Source organism: Geotrypetes seraphini, chromosome 4 (genome assembly GCF_902459505.1).
Source record: "Geotrypetes seraphini chromosome 4, aGeoSer1.1, whole genome shotgun sequence".
Taxonomy (NCBI): domain Eukaryota; kingdom Metazoa; phylum Chordata; class Amphibia; order Gymnophiona; family Dermophiidae; genus Geotrypetes; species Geotrypetes seraphini.
This window is the reverse complement of record NC_047087.1, coordinates 298,812,515-298,833,680: the sequence shown is the minus strand read 5'-3', so window position 1 is coordinate 298,833,680 and position 21,166 is coordinate 298,812,515. Positions and strand designations below refer to the sequence as shown.

The window sequence follows — 21,166 nt, the reverse complement described above, 5'->3', positions numbered from 1 at the left end:
AGGGGGTATATTTGTCTATTTTTGTATAGTTGTTACTGAGGTGACATTGCATATTTTAAAGTCATCTGTCTTGACCTCTTTGAAAACCCCCCCCTCCGAATATAAATTATAATTAACATTTTCTCTGTGTACATTGTGCTTTGTGGTTTTTTAAAATTTTATTGTTGGTAGATCATTTTGACTTGGTCATTTTAAAAGTAGCTCGCAAGCCAAAAATGTGTGGGCACCCCTGCACTATGCAATACTGCTCTATTGCATTTTCCAGTCCCTAAGAGGTTATATTATAAGAGTGTTTTTTGCTGGGTTTTCTTATCAAGCATCATCAGTCTGGAAATTACTCATTACACTTCATTCAGGATTTCATAGATTTCTACCATATCTCTACCTCTTTAGTCTTTCCTCATAGCAGAATCGTTTCATTCCCTTTAACACTTTGGTCACCCTTCTCTGTACCTTTTCTAATTCTTCTTTTTTTGAGATACATCAACCAGAAATGCACACAACATTGAGGGTGAGGTCACACCATGGAGCAATATAGAGCTATCGTGATACTCTCATTTTCTATTCCTTTCTGGAAAACTAGAGGGCCGTCAACATAATGCCAATTTTTAAAAAGGGTTCCAGAGGTGAACAGGAAATTATAGACCCATGAGTTTGATGTTGGAGCCGAGACCGCTGCTTTTTAAAATATTTATCACTAGGAATAACTAGTTAGATAATTAAATTTGCTGATGACACAACGTTATTCAAAGTTGTTAAATTGCAAAAGGATTATGAAAAATTGCAAGATGAACTTGTGACACTGGGCATGAAAATGGCAGATCATATTTAATGTAATCAAGTGCAGAGTGATGCATGTGGGAAAGAGGAACCCAAACTATAGCTACATGTCGCAGGGTTCCATGTCAGAAGTCACTACCCAGGAAAAGGATCTAGGTGTCATTGTTGTGGATATATGTTGAAGCCCTCCACTCAGTGTGCGGCAGCAGCTAAGAAAGCAAATAGAATGCTAGAAATTATCAGGAATGAAAACCAAAGATGAAAATGTTATAAAGCCCTTGTATTGCTCTATAGTACAGCCACAACTTGAATACTGTGTGCAGTTCTGGTCGCCGTATCTCAAAAAAGATATAGCGTAATTAGAAAATGTATAGAGAAGGGTGACGAAAATGATTAAAGATTTGGGACGACTTCCCTAAGAGGAAAGGCTAAAGTGCCTAGGGCTCTTCAGCCTGGAGAAGAGAGAGCTTAGGGAAGATATGATAGACTGCAAAACACTGTAAAACACTGAATAGAGTGGAACGAGCAGATGTGAATCACTTGTTTATTCTTTCTAAAAATACTAAGACTAGAGGGCATGCGATGAAACTCTTAAGTAGTAGATTTAAAACAAACATAAAATATTTCTTCATTCAATGGGTAATTAAACTCTGGAATTCATTGCCAAAGAATGTAGTGAAAGTGGTTAGCTTAGCAGGGTTTTAAAAAAGTTTGGCTAATTTCCTAACAGAAAAGTCCATTAGCCATTATTAAGATGGCTTGGGGCTATCCGCTGCTTATGCCTAGGATAAACAGTATAAACTCTGCTTTTCTTCCTGGAATCTTGCCACGTACTTGTAATCTGGGTTGGCCACTTTTGGAAACAGGATACTGGACTTGATAGACCATCAGTCTGTCCCAATATGGCAACTTTTATGTTCTTGTGTAATTTTCTGTTTGATTTTTTGGCTGCTGCTGCACCCTGATCAGAAGATTTCAAGATATTAAAAACATTAGAACAACCAGACTGAGTCAAATCAATGGTCCATGTATTCTGCTTACAACAGTAGCCAATCCAGGTAAAAGTACTTTACTTGGCAGAGTCCCAAATAGTAGCAAGATTCCACACTACTGATCCCAGGGTAAGCAGTGGTAAAATCCATATACATCTCAATAATAGACTACAGACTTTTCCTCCAGGAACTTGTCCAAACCTTTTTTAAACCCATATACACTACATAATTATATCCTCTGGCAATGAATTTCAAAGCTTAACTATTCGTTGAGTGAAAAAATAGCAGCAGGACAGGAGGGATGCTCACTCCCCTCCTGCCCCTGATCCCCCATGAGAAGTCCCCTGGCAGGAAGGATGCCCATTTCTTCCTGCCGCCACCTCCCTGAAACCGCCGCCACCCTCCCAGAACCCCTGATACCCCCCTACAGCTGAACCCACAGCACACCTAAATCTACCCCAAAAACATCCCACCCACTCCCACCCACCTGTACAAAGAAAGTCTGGCCGCTGGGATGCTCACACCTTCTAACCGGCAGGCCTTCTCTTTACTGGTGCTTTCTGGGATGGAAAAGGAAGGGCCTAAGGCTCTGATTGACTCAGATATCTAAAGCCCCTCCCATAGGAAAGGCCTTAGACATCTAAGTAAACAGAGTCTTAGGCCTCCTTCCTAGTGCATTCTGGGATGTACTGGGAAGGAGGCCTAAGACTCTGATTGGCACAGGGGGAGGGGTTTGGGGGCAGGAAGGAGGGTGCATCCCTCCTGCTGGCCAATGTCGCGGACGAGTTCCCTGCCATAGTTACTCAGCTGATTGCGGCAGAGGGATTTTCTTGCTGCGATCAGCTGATGGTAATACGATTCTCTAACCGACACCAGTGACATGGGCGCCGGTTAGAGAATTTGGGCCAGTTAGGCGGGGTTGGGCATCTATCTATTAGGGTATATGTGATTCTGTATAGGACGCCAGTGTGTAATTCTCAGCAGTTGCTTAGGCGGCTGATCAGACTGGTGTCCTATACAGAATTTCCCCCTAAGGGTCTGATTCTATAGATGGCACCTAGCGGCTACTCAATCAACCGCTAGGTACCATTTGTAGAATCACGACTAGCAGCATGGTCTGTGTCTGTATATGGCCGATTGGTTGAGGATGGGCTGGGGAGGGCTTCAACAGCTGGGAGGGTGCAGATGGGCTGGAGTAAGCTTTGACGGAGACCTCAGCAATTGGAACCCAAGCACAGTACCGGGTAGAGCTTTGCATTCTTGTCCAGAAATAGCTAAGAAGAAAAAAATTAAAATAATTTAAATTAAATCAGGTTGGGCAGACTGGATGGACCATTCGGGTCTTTATCTGCCTTCATCTACTATGCTACTATGTTATTAACTTGACGTAGGTGCCAGTAGACATCATAGTGTTAGGTGCCAGGCTAGGGTTTTTTTGGCCTAATTTACCAAGACACCTACCGATGCCTAAGGCAATCCATGCCCAAATTCTACTTTTTGGACAAGTACTGGTAGGTGCCTTGGTATTTAATGACAGTGTTCAATTAACAGTGCCAACTAAACCAATTAAAAAATTAAGTTAGGTGCACTGATCTAGGTGCCTAACAGAAGGCGCCTTTTATAGAATCAGGGTCTACATATTCATTATCAGATAAAATTGTCAGATTTCATACTTAGCCTGTTGGTCTTTGCGCTTCTGGGTAAGGTATTTTTTCTTGACGTTTTGAAGTTCGTTAGCAAGCCTTTCGATTTCATATTTATATTCCTGACTCTGGGATTCATACATATTCAGTTCCGAGGATAAGGCCTGTAAAAGCAAAGTTGTAACGGTGAGTGGTCAAAGAAAATACATCTTTTGAAAATACGTCTTGGCTGTGGGAGCTTTATTTTTTCTTAAGTTCCTATGTAAGTGTTCAGTGACATTTCAGAATACTAGATATATTTTTTGTTAATCCTGCTCATTTGAAAATTTTTCTTCAAGATAAACCTAAATTAGACACATTGCCTGTAACTAACTCAGAGGTTGAGATTGAGTGAAAATAGAAGGTTCATTTGCCTGATTTAGAGTATTATGGCACACTGTATTCTTTTTTTCAGTGATGTGACTCCTACAGGACAATCAGCTCCCCATAATAATGTGGACTTGATAAGATTTTCTTTTAGTTTGATGTATTTTCTTTGAATTTGTTTATTGTCTGAAGTTGTTATATGTTGTAACAAATCAATAAATTTATAAATTAAAAAAAAAAGAAGAAAATAGGTCCTTATGGGCTTGATTCAATAATGTCTTTTTCTGTAGTTACAGAATGTACTGGCTGGCGGGATTGCTAAAGTTCCACCAGCCAGAGAAATTCCCTGCCAAGCCATTCCCTTCCTCCTTGTGCTGCTGAAGTAACCCGTAAGTGGGTTGTATGCCTTCAGCTGCTGATGCCGGGACGACTCGCAAATGCTCAGTTCATGCAAGAACTGAGTAGAGACTCAGGGAGTCCTGGCATTGGTGGGTGGAGGCACTCCGCTGACTTCCAAGTTGCTGCAGCAGTGCAAGGAGGAGGGGCGCGGCATGGAAGGGAATTTCTTTGGCTGGCAAGGCTTCAGCATCCCTGCCAGCAAGGCTAATTTTAACATACTGGGGAAGGGAGAAAGGAGGGAATATGTTGCCATCCAGTCCACCGGTGGGACCCTCCAAAATCAGAGAATGGGCGCTTAGGCAAACATTTTGGCATTTAAATGCATAAGTGTACACATACATGCATATACACCATTACAGATACTCCTCATTTAATGGACCTACCTGTTTAACGACCATGCAGACTTACGACCGGCTCTCCAACTGGTCGCATTTGTGTTTTCCATCAGAGGGAAGGTTTCCAGCTCAGCCACTGGCAGCGTGTAGGAACCACGGCGGCAACCAAAAGAAAAATGCATGCAAGAAGAGAGGCTGCATGAGCTGGGAGGTAGAGGGGAGGGAAAGAGAGGCTGCACATGCTGAGTGGGGATGGGAAGGGAGGGAAAGAGAAGCTGCACAGACTGGGGGATTGGGGAGAGAGGGAAAGAGGTGGCATGGGCATGGGGGGCTCATTCGTGCAGTTGGTCATTATGCACTACACTAGCATCACCAATCTTCAAAATTACATATTTCATCTATAAATTTGTACTTTATTGTGTACTCCATAGTACAAGATGTCGGCGAAAAGGAAGAGCATGACTTCACCTGGAGGAAGCACCAAGAAACAAAGGAAGGCTATCGATCTTGAGATGAAAATGAAGATCGTAAATTGCTATGAAGCTGGTAAGTTAAAGCGTATGACTTGGAGCTGGCACATTCGACCATTTCAATGATCTTGAAGAATAAAGAAGGAGTGAAAGAAGGAGTGAAAGCATTAACAGGATTTAAAGCCATAATAACTAGGCAGCGGAAAGGCCTCATTCATGAAATGGAAAAATTACTGGTGATCCGGTTTGATGACTAGATACAAAACAGAAGGCCGATGAGCCTTTTAATAATTCAAGCCTAGGAGTGTGTGGTGCAGTGGTTAGAGCTACAGCCTCGGCATCCTGTGGTTGTGGGTTCAAATCCCGCACTGCTCCTTGTGACCCTGGACAAGCCACTTAATCCCTATTGCCCCAGGTACATTAATTAGAGTGGGAGCCTGCCGGGACAGTTAGGGAAAAATGCTTAAGTACCTGAATAATTTGTAATCCGCATGGAATTGTAGGAAATGCAGAATATAAATTATTAAAATCTTTTAGACTTTGAAAGTGCGCAAAGATGAAGAACCAACGGAAATATTTATGGCAAGCCATGGACAGATTCAATGGTTTTATTAGAGATTCAACCTGCTTAATCGGAGCAGACGCAGATGCAGCAGAAACATTTGTTGACCAATTTGATGAAATCATTGAGAAAGGTGGCTACCATCCAGAACAGATCTTCAATTTGGATGAAACTGGGGGAAGAAAATGCCTAAAAGTGTTACCCTGGCCAGTTAGTGCATATACGTCTGGCACACTACTGTAGAATTAGAGGGATAGTCTTTCTCTTAAAAGGTGGGAGACTCAAAAGCAATGTAAAGACATTCTTCTTAATGGAGAGGGTGGTGGATGCCTGGAATGTGCTCCCGAGAGAAGTGGTGGAGAGGAAAACTGATGGAGTTCAAAAAAGCGTGGGATGAACACAGAGGATCTAGAATCAGAAAATAATAGTAAATATTGAAGAACTAAGGCCAGTACTGGGCAGACTTGTACAGTCTGTGTCTGTATATGGCCGTTTGGGGGAAGGATGGGCTGGGGACGGCTTCAGTGGCTAGGAGGATGTAGATGGACTGGAGTGAGCTTTGACAGAGACTTCAGTAGTTGGAACCTAAGAACAGTACCGGGCAGAGTTTTGGATTCTTGACCAGAAATAGATAAGAAGAAGAAGAAAAAAACTCAACAAAATTTTTAGATTGAATCAGGTTGCGCAGATTAGATGGACCATTCGGGTCTTTATCTGCATCATCTATTATGTTACTATAATAATCATTCTCAGAAAGTGATATGTTCCATTTGAATTTTCCCCCAGTGGTTTCTACTTACTTTGAGTTGTTTGGTCTTCTCTCTTAGTGTCTGTTGGTAAATTTGTAACTGTTCTGCTGCTTCAGGACCTGGTTGGCGGGCTAAGATGTGCTTCAGTTCCACATATAGTTTCTCCTTCTCCTAGAGGGAAGGCAACAAAAAAACTATGTAGAAAAATCCCCCAGCTAATTGATAAATGAATGCAAGTATTGGGTAAATCAAGTTACTTACTTGTAAAGGTTGTTCTCCATTGACAACAGGATTCAAGTTGTCACAATTGGGTATTATCATCTTCTAGTGGAACCCAGTGTAGGAAAAAACTTTTACAACTTAAGACAATTTCTGGAATCTTTTTGAGAGTGGAATTAGAAAAAGTTCAAAGAAGAGTGACCAAAATGATAAAGGGGATGAAACGGCTCTCGTATGAGAAAAGACTAAAGAGGTTAGGGCACTTCAACTTGGAAAAGAGACAGCTGAGGGGAGATAGGATTAAGGTCAACAAAATCCTGAGTGGTGTGGAACGATTAAAAATGAATAGATTTTTCACCCTTTCAAACAACACAAAGACCAGGGAACACTCAATTCAAAGTGTGTAAAACAGTGGTTCCCAACCCTGTCCTGCAGGACCACCAGGCCAGTTGGGTTTTCAGGATAGCCCTAATAAATATGCATGGAACAGATTTGCATGCCTGGCACCTTCATTATACGTAGATCTCTCTCATGCATATTCATTAGGGCTATCCTGAAAACCCGACTGGCCAGGTGGCCTCCAGGACAGGGTTGGGAACCACTGGTATAAAACATGTTTAATATTGTGGGCATAAGGTTTATGGATAAATGTTCTTAGGATGATTAATTATGGTGTTAAAAAAAACTTTACACAGGGCTGATCAGTCACTAAGGCAGGGGTAGGCAATTCCGGTCCTCTAGAGCCGGAGCCAGGTCAGGTTTTCAGGATATCCGCAATAAACATGCATGGGATAGATTTGCATCTCAAGGAGGCAGTGCATGCAAATCCATCTCATACATATTCATTGTGTATATCCTGAAAATCTAACCTGGCTCCGGCTCTCGAGGACCGGAATTGCCTACCCCTGCACTAAGGCAAGGAGCTTACTGGTTCAATGTGCCAAAGGGGCTGATTCTGGAAGCGTTGCCTGTCATAGCAAATGCCTGCAAAACAGGTACCTGCCATGTGCCAATAAAGGGCAGGCTCCGCTTCCAGAACTGCGATGAGCAGGAATCCTAGGTGCTGGAAATGTAGGCCAAGGTTTTTCCCGGTGCCTAGGGTCCTGTCAGAATCATGGCCAAAGTCCAGCACCACCCCTAAACCTACCCACTTCTGAGCTTCAATATCACTATACGCCAGTAGCCACCAGTAACCTAGGCACTTGTCCCAGAGGTTTTTTAATAAGGTTTTAATAGCGTGACCAATTATCACATCATGTAAACCCAATCAAACTACTTTCGTTAGGCACCGGTAGGTGTGATCTAGGAGCCTTCCAGCGCCTAATGTAAGGCAACTTGTTTGTGAATCTGGGCCAAAGTGTCCAGCAGCAAAAATAAAATCATCCAGGTCAAGTATGTTAACTCACAGGAGTCTACTGGCACAAGGAGAGATTAAATCAGTTGGATTAGAATGACACTACATTCCAAGACATAGAAGGTAGCATAATGGGAGATTTCAATAAAAGTAGGTTCTGCATAAATCAAATAATTAAAAGCTATACAGAAAAGGATTTCTTTTTGACATGGTACACAAAGTTGAGCTGAGTTGGTCTTTAAGGTAGTCAAGCTGTTTTGGGTGGCACAGAAAAAAGTGTATTATTTATTTTGTTATAGTTTGAAGACTTTGTATTTTTCTAATCTAAACTGCTGAGTTCATTAATTTCATATAGCATAACTGGTGTTAAGAAAGATTAGGACAATTTCATGGAGTCCATAATCTGAGAAGAACATGGGGAAGCCACTGCTTGCCCTGAATCAGTAGCATAGAATGTTGCTACTCTTTGGGTTTTTGACAGGTACCGTGAGAATGGGCTACTGGGCTTGATGGACCATTAGTCTGATCCAGTAAGGCTATTCTTATGTTCTTATGTCTGAAGTCCATGCCATGACAGTCTTCAAGTGCTAACAATTATTGCAAAAGCTCTCAATGCTGTCTCTAAAATATCAAAGGTTGATGGAACCTTGTCCTTTTCACACTATTTTCCTTTGGCCGCTCTGAAGATTTGTCTAGATGAAGAGAATCTGTCAACTTATACAAAGAAGTTCTGCAGGAAAAGACTGGCATTCTGCAACACCTTCATTCAAAGAAATTCAAGGTATAACCACCTCTCCCCAGGGACACCAACGAGTGTATTCTGGTATGCCTGGCTCTCTTGAGAGCAGATTCGGCCACCAACAGTGGTGAAGAAGCTGCTTCTTATCAAATCTAGACCCTTCTGTACATGGTTTGTCTTCTTACTGACAGGGTAAACAAAGATGATGAGCTCCTACATTCTCATCTTGAATGGGCATTATCACATCTATCCATGGGTAGGGGGATCAAAGAAATGGAGAATATCCAACATTTCTGCTTTGAGTTCTTCCTTTATCTCAAACTAATATGTACTGGTTTTAGCCATTTCTATGAAGGAAAAATCTTCTGGAATAAACTCTCCTCTCCTACAGAGAAGAGGCATCCACAAGGAAAACACTGCAGTTCTATCAGAGAACTCCACTGGCTTGTAATCTGCACTAAATTTATGTTCTGACACGGACACAGAGAAGTACTCTAGAGAAGAAATTTGGGTCTGTGCTTGGCTAGCAGGCAAGGCCTCAGTGAGAATAGCTCTTGATTGTGAACATCTGTGTCTCTTTGTTAATACCTTAGTGATGATTTTGCCCTTGAGGCATGGCTGACATCAATTCGAAGGACAGTTGAGACCTTAGCATCAAAGAAGCACCATCATGCATGGCAAGGTTTTCAAGGACTGAATACATTACTTTCTCTGTTGAGATCAATGCCAGCATCCTGGGCCCGATCCTATTCAACATCTTTATAAGAGACTTAGCAGAAGGGCTGAGAGGTAAAATGACATTATTCGCCGATGACGCCAAACTGGGCAATGTAGTGGGCAAAAGCACAACGAACGAAGATTCAATGCCCGACAACATGATGCACGACCTGCTCCTACTGGAGCGCTGTTCTAGGAACTGGCAACTCAGCTTCAATACCAAAAAATGCAAAGTTATGCACCTGGGCAGCCATAATCCATGCAAGACTTACACCCTTAATGGCGAGATCCTAACAAGAACGGTAGCAGAACGAGACTTAGGGGTGATCGTCAGTGAGGACATGAAGGCTGCCAATCAAGTGGAGCAAGCTTCATCCAAGGCAAGACAAATCATAGGTTGCATACGCAGGGGTTTCGTCAGCCGTAAGCCGGAAGTCATTATGCCATTGTATAGATCCATTGTGAGGCCCCACCTGGAATACTGTGTGCAATTCTGGAGGCCGCATTATCGCAAGGATGTGCTGAGACTGGAGTCGGTCCAGAGAATGGCCACCCGGTTGGTCTCGGGACTCAAGGATCTCCCGTACGAAGAACGGCTGGATAAATTACAGCTATACTCGCTCGAAGAGCGCAGAGAGATGGGGCGACATGATCGAGACATTCAAGTATCTCACGGGCCGCATCGAGGTGGAAAAAGATATCTTCTTCTTCAAGGGTCCAGCGGCAACAAGGGGGCATCCCTGGAAAATTAGGGGCGGGAAACTGCGTGGGGACACCAGGAAATTCTTTTTCACTGAAAGGGTGGTTGATCGCTGGAATAGTCTTCCACTTCAGGTGATTGAGGCCAGCAGCGTGCCTGATTTTAAGGCCAAATGGGACAGACACGTGGGATCTATTCACAGAGAAAGGTAGGGGAGTGTCTTTGGGGTGGGTAGACTAGATGGGCCGTGGCCCTTATCTGCCGTCTATTTCTATGTTTCTATGTTTCTATCCAGTACAGTTCTTGAACTGTTTTGGACCAACTCAGATGCTGATGACACTGGATCAGATTAAAAAAAAACAAACAACAACTTAAGATCTTTTGCCTTTGCTCTTCATTCCAGGAATCCCACTTTTTTTCATCTGCGTACATGAGTGACATGAGAGGGCTTGTGGACATTCCAACTATGACCTTGCTTGCACAGCCTGCATTTTTGAAAGATGCTGGAAACTTTTGTCTAGGACATTTTTCTCAAACAAAAATATATAGGTGCAGTCACATGAAATGACTCAATTATTAAAAACAAAAGGTCCGTCCAACACATGAAGCACCAAAAAGGAGTGGCAAGAAGTGAACATGTAGAAAAGGAAGAAAATGTACAAAAGAATGAAAATCCTAACTAAGAGGACTAAAAGAGAGAAAGGCTCTTGCATGCAACACTTAAAACAGAAAAAAAAATACTTTGAAAAAAAAAAGGCCCAGAAGTACAGTACAGTCAAACCTCGGTTTGCGAGTAACGCAGTATGCGAGTGTTTTGCAAGATGAGCAAAACACTCAAGCAAATCGTGCCTCACAAACCGAGCATTGACTCGATTTGTGAGCCCCCTCCCCCTGAGAACCGGCATCGCCCCTGCCCATGAACGCCCCCCCTCCCCCGCTCAAACCCAAACCGTTACCCTGATCTGGCACTGAGATGCAACACCAAACCACAGGACATGCCGATTCCAGTGCCTGAAGATCCTGTCTCTTGCCGCTGGGCAGGACCTTTTACCCACCTCCATCCCACTACCTTCCGGCCCCACTCTTCAACTTGAGTTTTCAAGCAAAGTCCTAGGCATCGTCATAGACTCCTCTCTCTCCTTCAATGATCATCTTAACTCCTTGGTAAAAAAATGTTTCTTTAGCCTTCATATGTTGAGGAAAGTGAGATCCTGCTTTCATCATTCTCACTTCGCCGTCCTCGTTCAATCCACCATCCTCTCTAGACTGAACTACTGCAATTCCATCTATATAAGCCTAACTAAGAAAAACCTCCATAGACTTCAGCTAATTCAGAACGCCGCGGCTAAGCTTATTTTCGCAAGAGGCAAGTTCGATCACGTCTCCCCACTCCTCTCCAAGCTTCACTGGCTCCCAGTATACTCCAGAGTCCTCTTTAAATGTGCCTGTTTAGCCTTCAAGATCCTACATGGCGTCCTTCCTCCCGTTATCCTACTCTTTTGGAATTCCTCAAACCCACACTCCACCAGACCCTCCCAAAAACTGAAACTATCATTCCCCTCTATAAAAGGTATATCCCGCGCAGGAAAACTTGGAACATCCCTCCCCTTCAGAACCACAGAACTCTGGAACAACCTCTCATCCCCGCTCAGAAATTCAAGCTCCTTCCAATCCTTCCGCAAACACTTGAAAACTTGGCTCTTTTCAAAAATCTAATCACCTCCCGTTCTCCAGTATCCTGTCCCTCTCTATCTCCTTAGTCCCTCTCCTATATCCCCTCATTGTAGTTCCTTTCCTCTTAACTCTGTAAACCGTACCGAGCTCTGCGCTGCGGAGATGGCGCGGTATAGAAATCCAAGGTTTAGTTTAGTTTAGTTGAGTGTCTGCGCATGCTCAAGGCCTTCTGGCTCCCGCTCTCTCCGAGATGCTCAAGGACCAGCCCAAGTAAGAGGCAGGATCTTTAGGCATTGGCATCCTGTGGGTTGGTGTTGCATGCCGGTGCCAAATCGAGGTAAGGATTTCGGTGTGCGGGTGATGCCAGTTCACGGGGGGGGCGTTCGCGGGCAGGGGGGCAATGCTGGTTCTCGGGGGTGGGGTGGAAGCGCGCCAGTGGCCTTGGGGTGGGCCTTTTTGGGATATGGTGGGGTGGGGTGGGGTGGAAGCGAGCAGCGCTGGTGGCCTCGGGGGGGGGGGGAGGGAGGGAGGGGAACCAATCAAGCAAGTTTCCCTTATTTCCTATTGGGAAACTCGCTTTGATATACGAGCACTTTGGTTTACGAGCATGCTTCTGGGACAAATTATGCTGGCAAACCAAGGTTCCACTGTATATCTATTTGGTCTCATATAAAGCTGAAGAATGGGGAAGCCTTGAAAATTGTGACATCATGGGAAGCACTAGAGGTATGTGGTAAACTCTCCAAAAGCTTCTGGAAGTTGGTTTCATCTGTAGAAACTTTTTTCCACACCAGGTTCTGTCAGATGTCACCCGCTTGTGAGGACTTGATATTCTTCTTATCCTTGGAGAATATATTCTTTCTCATTTTCAATATTTCTGAAACAAAACAATCTCTTATCATATACGTATCATTAACACATTTATGACTATGAGACCCAGGCCATTTTGGGGATATCATATGGTACATCATCATCTGAATGGTAAGAATTGTGCAATTTATCATTACTCATATTTAGTCCATGGAAACTATGCAATATTCAGAACTCATCCTTGTTTTCAGTTTACATATTGCAAGAGATTATTATCTCCCTGTTATTGTTGTCTTCTGAAGATAGAATTCTAAAAGTAAAACACGGACATATCAAGTGCCCTCCTACATACAAGGTCAGAAGAAGATTTTCCTATTCTCTGTATCTTCCCTGAAGTTATTTTGCAGTACAGATTAGGTAGCATTAGAGTCATGAAATCAACCATCCTGAATTCCTTTTTAACAGTGGTCTGAAAAAAGGCAATGTGATTGATTACAATCAATGGGGTAGTAAGAGGGGGCGGGGAGAGCAGTCTGCCCAGGGCACCCCCTCCTCCTCTCCGCCCTCCCGCTCCTTTTCACTTCTCCCCCCGACGCGCATATGCCTTCACTCCCTCCCCCCCCCCCACCACCACCACTGTACCTCTAGCACAAACAGCAACTCCAACCTGCTGCTCACGCCAGCATTGGCTCTCCCTCTGATGTCACTTATGGGTCCTGCGCCTAGAAGTGACATCAGAGGGAGAGCCGACACTGATGCTGACAGCAAGTTGGTGATGCTGCTTGCGTCGGGAAGGTTAAAGAGGTACGGGGGAAGGGAAAGGGTGTGCGCATGGCGGGGGTGTGGGGAAGGAGCGGGGAGCAGAGAAAAGGGCGGGGAGGAGATTCATTGCCCCAGGCACCTCTCGCCCTCGCTATGCCACTGACTATAATACTGTCCATTCTCCCAATACCACATGCATATCTAATAGGGAGGCTGTTTCTTAACTTGTGCTAATGTTTCTCATTTAAAGTACAGTACTCCCCCCAAATTCGCGGGGGTTACATTTCAGGAACCCCCGCAAATTTTGAAAAACTGCCAATACGGTTTTTAGGCAGGGGAGACAGGAGAGGGCAGCCGGAGCGCCGGTGAGTGAAGGAAATCACTCGCTGTATGCTCCGACCACCTCTTCCTGTACTAAAGTCGGGCCTTTGATACGCAGCTCCTGATTGGTAAGGCCCGGTCGCTAAGGCAGTCTGAGCATAGTGCAAGTAATTTCCTTCACTCGCCGGCGCTACGGCTGCCCTCTCCTGCCTGGACATTCGCAGTCGGAAAATACCATGAATGACCGGGACCGCCGACCGTAAATTTACGGGGGTGTATGTTGATTGTTAGATAAAAAGATGGATGTTCAGACTAAAGCTTAAAATAAGATATTTACAGACATTTTCTTTTTGGTTAAATATGTTTAAGAATGCTTTCTTTCTTTTCCTTGATGTGGATCATATTGCTGTTGAATACTGTATGTATTATAAATTGTTATATTCAATTAAAAAATAAAATAAAGTATGTTCATGTAATTTTTAGCATGTGTTAATGATGAAACATGTCCTATGGGCATGTGGAAGACAATTTTTTCATTCAGAGAATAGTTAAGCTCTAGAACACATTGCCAGAGGATGTGGTAAGAGCGGATCGCATAGCTGGTTTTAAGAAAGGTTTAGACAAGTTCCTGGAGGAAAAGTCCATAGTCTGTTATTGAGAAAGATACAGGGGAAGCCACTGCTTGCCATGGATCGGTAGCATGGAATATTGCTACACCTTGGGTTTTGGCCAGGTACTAGTGACCTGGATTGGCCACCGTGGGAACGGGCTATTGGGCTTGATGGACCATTGGTCTGACCCAGTAAGGCTGTTCTTATGTTCTTATAATATGATGCCTATTGGGCACCTTTTCTATAAAGAAAAGTAGGTGTCTTCTCTCTTTAATAGAACTCTAGCAAAACAGGTAAAATACACCCCTATAATTTAGGTGTGAACACTTATGTTACCTACAAAGCTGATTTAACTGTTCATACCAAAATGCCAGAGATACGCATATAACTTATGGTGCTCTATCAGTTACCCGCTCTCCCAGGAGCAAGAACGAAGGACATCTCCGACAGAATCGAGAGGATCTTGGATGGCGCGGAAACAGAAGAGACAGCAGTGATAATCCACGTGGGATCAAATGATGTCAACAGGAGAAATTACAGCAGGACTACGCTAATTGAACAGTTCAAGATCCTAGGAAGGAAACTGAAGCTGAGGACACAGAAGATAGCATTCTCAGAGATTCTGCCAGTACCGAGGGCAGACGTGAAGAGGCAGACCGAGCTACAAGCAATAAACGTTTGGTTGAGGAGATGGTGCGAAGAAGAAGGATTCCTTTTTGTAAGAAACTGGACAACTTTTTGGGGGAAGAACAAGCTCTTCAGGAGGGACGGACTACACCTGAGCAAGGCAGGAACGAGACTGCTAGCAAACAACGTCAAGAGAGGAATTGAGCAGGCTTTAAACTGAGAAGAAGGGGAAAGCCGATAATCGACCTGACGTCGACGGTTCGGACAAGAGTATCCAAAGAAGATACTGAGCGGGAAAAATGCTGGGAACAGGCAAGAGACGAACAACAGAAGCTGTTGACCAACAAAAAGGGCAAACAGATAAAATTAGAGGAACAGGAGAGATCAGGAAATCAGGTTGCAGAAAATAAAGATACACCAAAACATGAGGAAGAAAAGATCAGAAAAGATACACCAAAAAATGAGGAAGAAAGGAACAGAAATGAGGGACTGGCAGCCCAACTAGGGGATGGTAAGAGGAGCAAAACACATGTAAAACCAGCAGAGAAAAGAAAAGACCAGGACTTAAATTGCTTGTACGCTAATGCAAGGAGCCTAAAAACCAAAATGGGAGAATTAGAAGCCATAGCCAAAAAAGAAAACCTAGACATCATTGGAATCACGGAAACATGGTGGAATGAAGATAACCAGTGGGACGTAGTGCTGCCAGGGTACAAACTCTATAGAAGAGACAGGACCCACAAGAAGGGTGGAGGAATAGCACTATACATAAAAGACACCATTCCCTCGTCCAGAGTGGATATAGAACCAAAGGCGGAAGGACTGGAGTCATTATGGGTAAAATTACCAGGAAAAAGTGGCCTTGACATAAGATTGGGTCTATACTATCGTCCACCTGGACAAACGGAAGCAAACGACAAAGATCTGGCAGCAGAACTGAGGCGAGAAGGCAACAACAGGAATGTGACAGTAATGGGAGACTTTAACTACCCCGGGATAAACTGGAATATTGGAAACTCAAACTGTGCGAGGGAAACAGAATTCTTAGAGGCTGTGAGGGACTGCTTTATGGAGCAGCTTGTCAAGGAACCAACAAGAGGATATGCCACTCTTGACCTAATCCTAAACGGAATAGGGGGACCAGCAAAAGAAGTGGAAGTAGTAGGACCACTAGGAAACAGCGATCACAACATGATCCAGTACAAATTAGGAGTAAGTACAGCAAAAGGGAAGAGAACCACAGTGACAACGTTCAACTTCAAGAAAGGAAACTATGATGCTATGAGAGCAATGGTTAAAAAAAAACTTAGAAACAGCTCAAGGAAAACAGAAACTGTAGAGCAAGCCTGGTCTCTATTCAAGGGCACAGTGCAAGAAGCACAACATATGTACATCCCCAGATTTAGAAAAGGGTGCAAAAAAAACTGAACAAAAAACCCCGCATGGATAAACGACGAGGTGAAGAAAGCGATAGGAGACAAGAAAAAATCATTCCGGAAATGGAAAAATAACCAAACTGGGGAAAACTGGAATGAACACAGGAAACACCAAAGAGAATGTCATCAAGTGGTTAGGAGAGCGAAAAGAGAATACGAAGAGAAACTGGCCAGGGAGGCAAAAAACTTCAAATCATTCTTCAGATATGTTAAGGGGAAGAAACCAGCGAGGGAGGAAGTCGGACCGTTGGATGATGGAGACGAAAAGGGAGTGATAAAGGAGCAAAAAGAGGTAGCCGACAGGTTAAACAAATTCTTCTCGTCAGTCTTCACAAGCGAGGACACATCCAGTGTACCGGAACCCGACGTGATCTTCCATGGTGACCAAGAAGAAAAACTGTCAGCAATAGAGGTGAGCCATGAGGATGTCCTCCAACAGATAGATAGATTGAAAAGTGACAAATCACCAGGCCCGGACGGAATCCACCCTAGGGTACTAAAAGAACTAAGAAATGAGATAGCGGAAATACTCCAAATAGTTTGCAACCTATCCCTGAAAACTGGAGAGATTCCGGAGGACTGGAAGATAGCAAATGTTACACCTATCTTTAAAAAGGGGTCAAGAGGAGACCCGGGAAACTATAGGCCGGTAAGTTTGACATCGGTTCCAGGCAAGATGGTAGAAGCACTGATAAAGGATAGCATCTGTGAGCACATCGAAAAAAATGGGCTGATGAAAGCGAGCCAACATGGCTTCTGCAAGGGAAGATCGTGCCAAACAAACTTACTGCACTTCTTTGAGGGGGTAAACAGCCAGTTGGACAAAGGGGAACCTGTAGACATCATTTACCTTGACTTCCAAAAGGCCTTTGACAAAGTACCCCATGAGCGGCTGCTTAGGAAGCTATGGAACCACGGGGTGGAAGGGGACGTATACAGATGGATTAAACACTGGTTGGCAGGCAGGAGACAGAGGGTTGGAGTGAAGGGTCACTACTCGGGCTGGAGGAAAGTCACGAGCGGAGTTCCGCAGGGGTCTGTACTTGGACCGCTGCTGTTCAATATATTTATAAATGACCTGGAAACGGGGACGAAATGTGAAGTTATAAAATTTGCGGACGACACTAAACTCTGTAGAAGGGTTAGAACTACGGAAGAGTGTGAGGACCTACAAAGGGACCTAAACAAACTGGAGGAGTGGGCGAATAAATGGCAGATGAAATTCAATGTAGGGAAATGCAAGGTCATGCATATAGGGAGAAAAAACCTGATGTTCAGCTACCAAATGGGGGGATTAGTATTAGAGGGAAGTAACCTTGAAAGAGATTTGGGTGTATTGGTGGATACAACAATGAAGTCAACGGCGCAATGCGCAGCAGCCGCGAAGAAGGCAAACAGAATGTTGGGTATTATTAAAAATGGTATTATGACCAGAACAAAAGAAGTCATCCTGCCGTTGTATCGGGCAATGGTGCGCCCGCACCTGGAGTACTGTGTTCAGTATTGGTCACCGTACCTCAAGAAGGATATGGCAATACTTGAGAGGGTCCAGAGAAGAGCGACACGAATGATTAAGGGCATGGAAAACCTTTCATACACTGAAAGACTGGAGAGGCTAGAGCTCTTCTCCTTGGAAAAGCGGAGACTCAGAGGAGACATGATAGAAACCTACAAGATCATGAAGGGCATAGAGAAAGTAGAGAGAGATAGATTCTTCAAATTTTCAAAACATAAAAGAACAAGAGGGCATTCGGAAAAATTGGAAGGGGATAGATTCAAAACAAATGCTAGGAAGTTTTTCTTTACTCAGCGGGTGGTGGATACCTGGAATGCGCTTCCAGAGGACGTAATAGGGCAGAGTACGGTAATGGGGTTTAAGAAAGGATTGGACAATTTTCTGTTGAAAAAGGGGATAGAGGGGTATAGATAGAGGATTGCTGCACAGGTCCTGGACCTGTTGGGCCGCCGCGTGAGCGGACTGCTGGGCGCGATGGACCTCGGGTCTGACCCGGCAGAGGCATTGCTTATGTTCTTATGTTCTTAATCCAGTCTTGTCCATGCTCAATCCAGACTCTGTTCACATATATGCCTACTTCTAAAATATGCACTATGTAACACATACATATGTGCATAGGGCCTGATTTCAAAGTGATTTAAGTGGGTAAGAGACTCTCCTGCTCGCTTAAATCATTTCCTGCATATTCAATGGCACTTAACCAGAAAGTGTCACTGAATTTCCCCCCAGACAGCCCAACCATACAATGAGCATGTCGGAGGTGGCTCTCAAGGCAGCACTGGGAAGCAGCCTGAGTAGAGAATGACACGGTGGCGGTTACCCGCGGCTAGCCGCGTTTAGCCGCGGGTAACCCGCCAAAACGGAGAAAGAAAACTAGCAGTCGCTGCGGAGACGGTGACAAGGCCATTCACCGCCCCGTTGAGCGGTGAATGGTCTTGTCTCCGCAGTGAGGCATCAAGGATCGCGCGGTCCCCGCAGCCTCCGCCTGCACAATCGATCGTTTAATCAGCTTCCTCTCTCCACCTCACCTTAGTTTGCAGGCTTTCTTTTTCGGCGACCCGCACGGTTTCAAAGAGCCGCGCACGCGCGGCTGCTCAGTATTCAATCTTCTGCTCTGACGCAACCGGAAACAGGAAGTTGCAGCAGAGCAGAAGATTGAACTCTGAGCAGCCGCACATGTGCGGCTCTTTGAAAACATGCAGGTCGCCGAAAAAGAAAGCCGGCAAACTAAGGCGAGGTGGAGGGAGAGAGCTGGCTAAACGCTGCGATCGGGCGGGTGGGCGCGTGTTCCGCAGCCAGATCTTCCCACTCTCTTTGCTGCCCACTCTAGTAAAACAACCAAACTTCAGAGACAGCCTTCTATTGAACTCCCCAGTGCTGCCGACGCTGTGGCCAATAAGAAGACCCTGTTTGAGACGGGCGATGTCGCTCCTCTTTCCGGTACTAAAGCTACACCCTGCAAGGTGAAGCTACTGTTTATTTCCTCTTATGCACACCCTCATACACCAAGATTACATCCAGGACCAGCAGAAGGGTATCTGACACCCTTCCTCCCATACTAGCGCTCTGCAATAGGGCAACTTGCAAAGAGACTGTTAGTAGTCCGAAAAGCACATCTCCACTCCCCAAAGAATCTACAGGAAATGCCCGAGCAGCTCAATGAGCCCACTGGAAGAGTAGCCCAGGAGGACAGAAGTCATAATGCAAGCACATCCTATTCTCCCACTAATCTTCCTTGTGACCCAGGCAGGACACTTTATTTATTATTTAGATTTATATCCTGTCCTCTCCAGAGAGCTCAGAAGGGGTTACAGGTTAGCATTCAGTGTCACAATATCACATTACAGTATATAGGGTTACAGTTAAGGTACAAAAAAAATTCTATTTATTTATTTATTTTTTGCTTTAGGATAAAGTAGTATATTAGTTTTGTTGATAAAAATTTATAAAAAAAGCCCTGCCAGCTGAACATCTCTTTCTCTAGTTCAACAGCCAGAACTTTGATTTATAAGAAAGGAATAATCTAAATATTGCAGTACTAAGGCTTATATGGATACTGCGGAGACGGTGACGGGGCAGTGAATGGGATAGCAGTGACGGTGACGGGGCGGTGAAAGGGATGGCAGTGACAGTGACGGGGCGGTGAAGGGAACGGCGGTGACGGGCGGTGCAGAGGATGGTGGGCCGGGGACGGTGCAGTGACGGGGACAGATTTTTTCCCCGTGTCATTCTCTAAGCCTGAGGTCACTTAGATGTGCTAGACAGCACGGAATATCTTTTTTAAAAATAAGATTGCCAAGTCTCCTCCTACCCCACCCCCAACAATGCATCTCCTTCCTTCCCCCCACCCCAGCCCATGACAATAAGAAGGCTCCCCAGAACACTCTCGTACCCTCAGCTATCCAGGTAGGCCACCCATGGACTGGGGGGTGGTGGGGAGGGAGAGAAGAAGGGGACATTGTCAAGTTGAGGGTTCAAGAGATCTTATGTTTAAAAAAAAAAAAAAAGTTACATGCTGTGACAGGGATGCCTAGGCGTCGTCTAGGGACCCATCTAAGGTACCCTACCACAAGGTCAAAAGCTGAAAATGTGACCTTTAACATCACTTCTGCACCACTTCTCCCAGGCCCACTGTAGTGCAATGCCCTGAGGCTTTTGTGATTAACTAGGCCAAAGCCTGAATTCTGCTATTTTCAGTAAACCAGACAGCACACCATATTCTTGTGGTGAAAAAAGTTTTATTTTTTTTAAGGCTTCTTTGTGCACTCCAGTTAACTGTGAGGTAGCCCTTGTGCATTTGCCATCAAAACATTCAATTAAGCACACAAAAAAACTCCTCAAACAGAAAATAGTCCAATTTATAGTCCACCAGCATTAGGCATGGTCCTAGTCTATTTAGGATTATCTTCCTCCAGATCAAACGGAAAAAGAAACAAACATTTTCTTCTTTTGCTCCCTTCACAGCTAACTAGGCTCTTACATTGGCTGGACTGGTAATGAGCCCAAATTTACCAGACAGCCTGGAGGGTAATGCTGTTCAAAAACCACTACAGCTACCACTCAGAGTGTCCAGGTATTTTAGCCGTTCTTTGCATAAGCATTTCACAGACCAGGAGCATTAATAAAGGACAAAAAGAAAACCCCAAACCTTGTCAAATCTTTCCATTGTAGCAAACAAACTGTAGAACTCTGTCCTTAGAGCAAACCAAAAAAACTCTGTGGAGTGACGATGTTCCCAAATGGACTTTATTTGAAAGTATCATAGTTCCAAAGGTACACTAAAATCATCCACATAAAATAATTCCATCCACATAAAAGTAAATCATCCACATAAGAGCCTCACTTCCGGTTCACCACACAATTGTTTCCCACGTACTCACCTTT

At 44.3% G+C, this 21,166-nt stretch overlaps 1 protein-coding gene across 1 annotated transcript in view; it reads right to left on the bottom strand.

Moving 5' to 3' along the window:
- Positions 1-21,166, bottom strand: part of CFAP58 (cilia and flagella associated protein 58) — a 326,613-nt gene that overhangs the window by 19,507 nt on the left and 285,940 nt on the right. Inside the window, exons 16-17 of the mRNA XM_033943377.1 lie at positions 6,348-6,467; positions 3,446-3,579 (exon numbers count right to left, since the gene is read on the bottom strand). Of these exons, the coding sequence (XP_033799268.1) occupies positions 3,446-3,579; positions 6,348-6,467 (254 nt within the window). The remainder of the gene's footprint in view (positions 1-3,445; positions 3,580-6,347; positions 6,468-21,166) is intronic.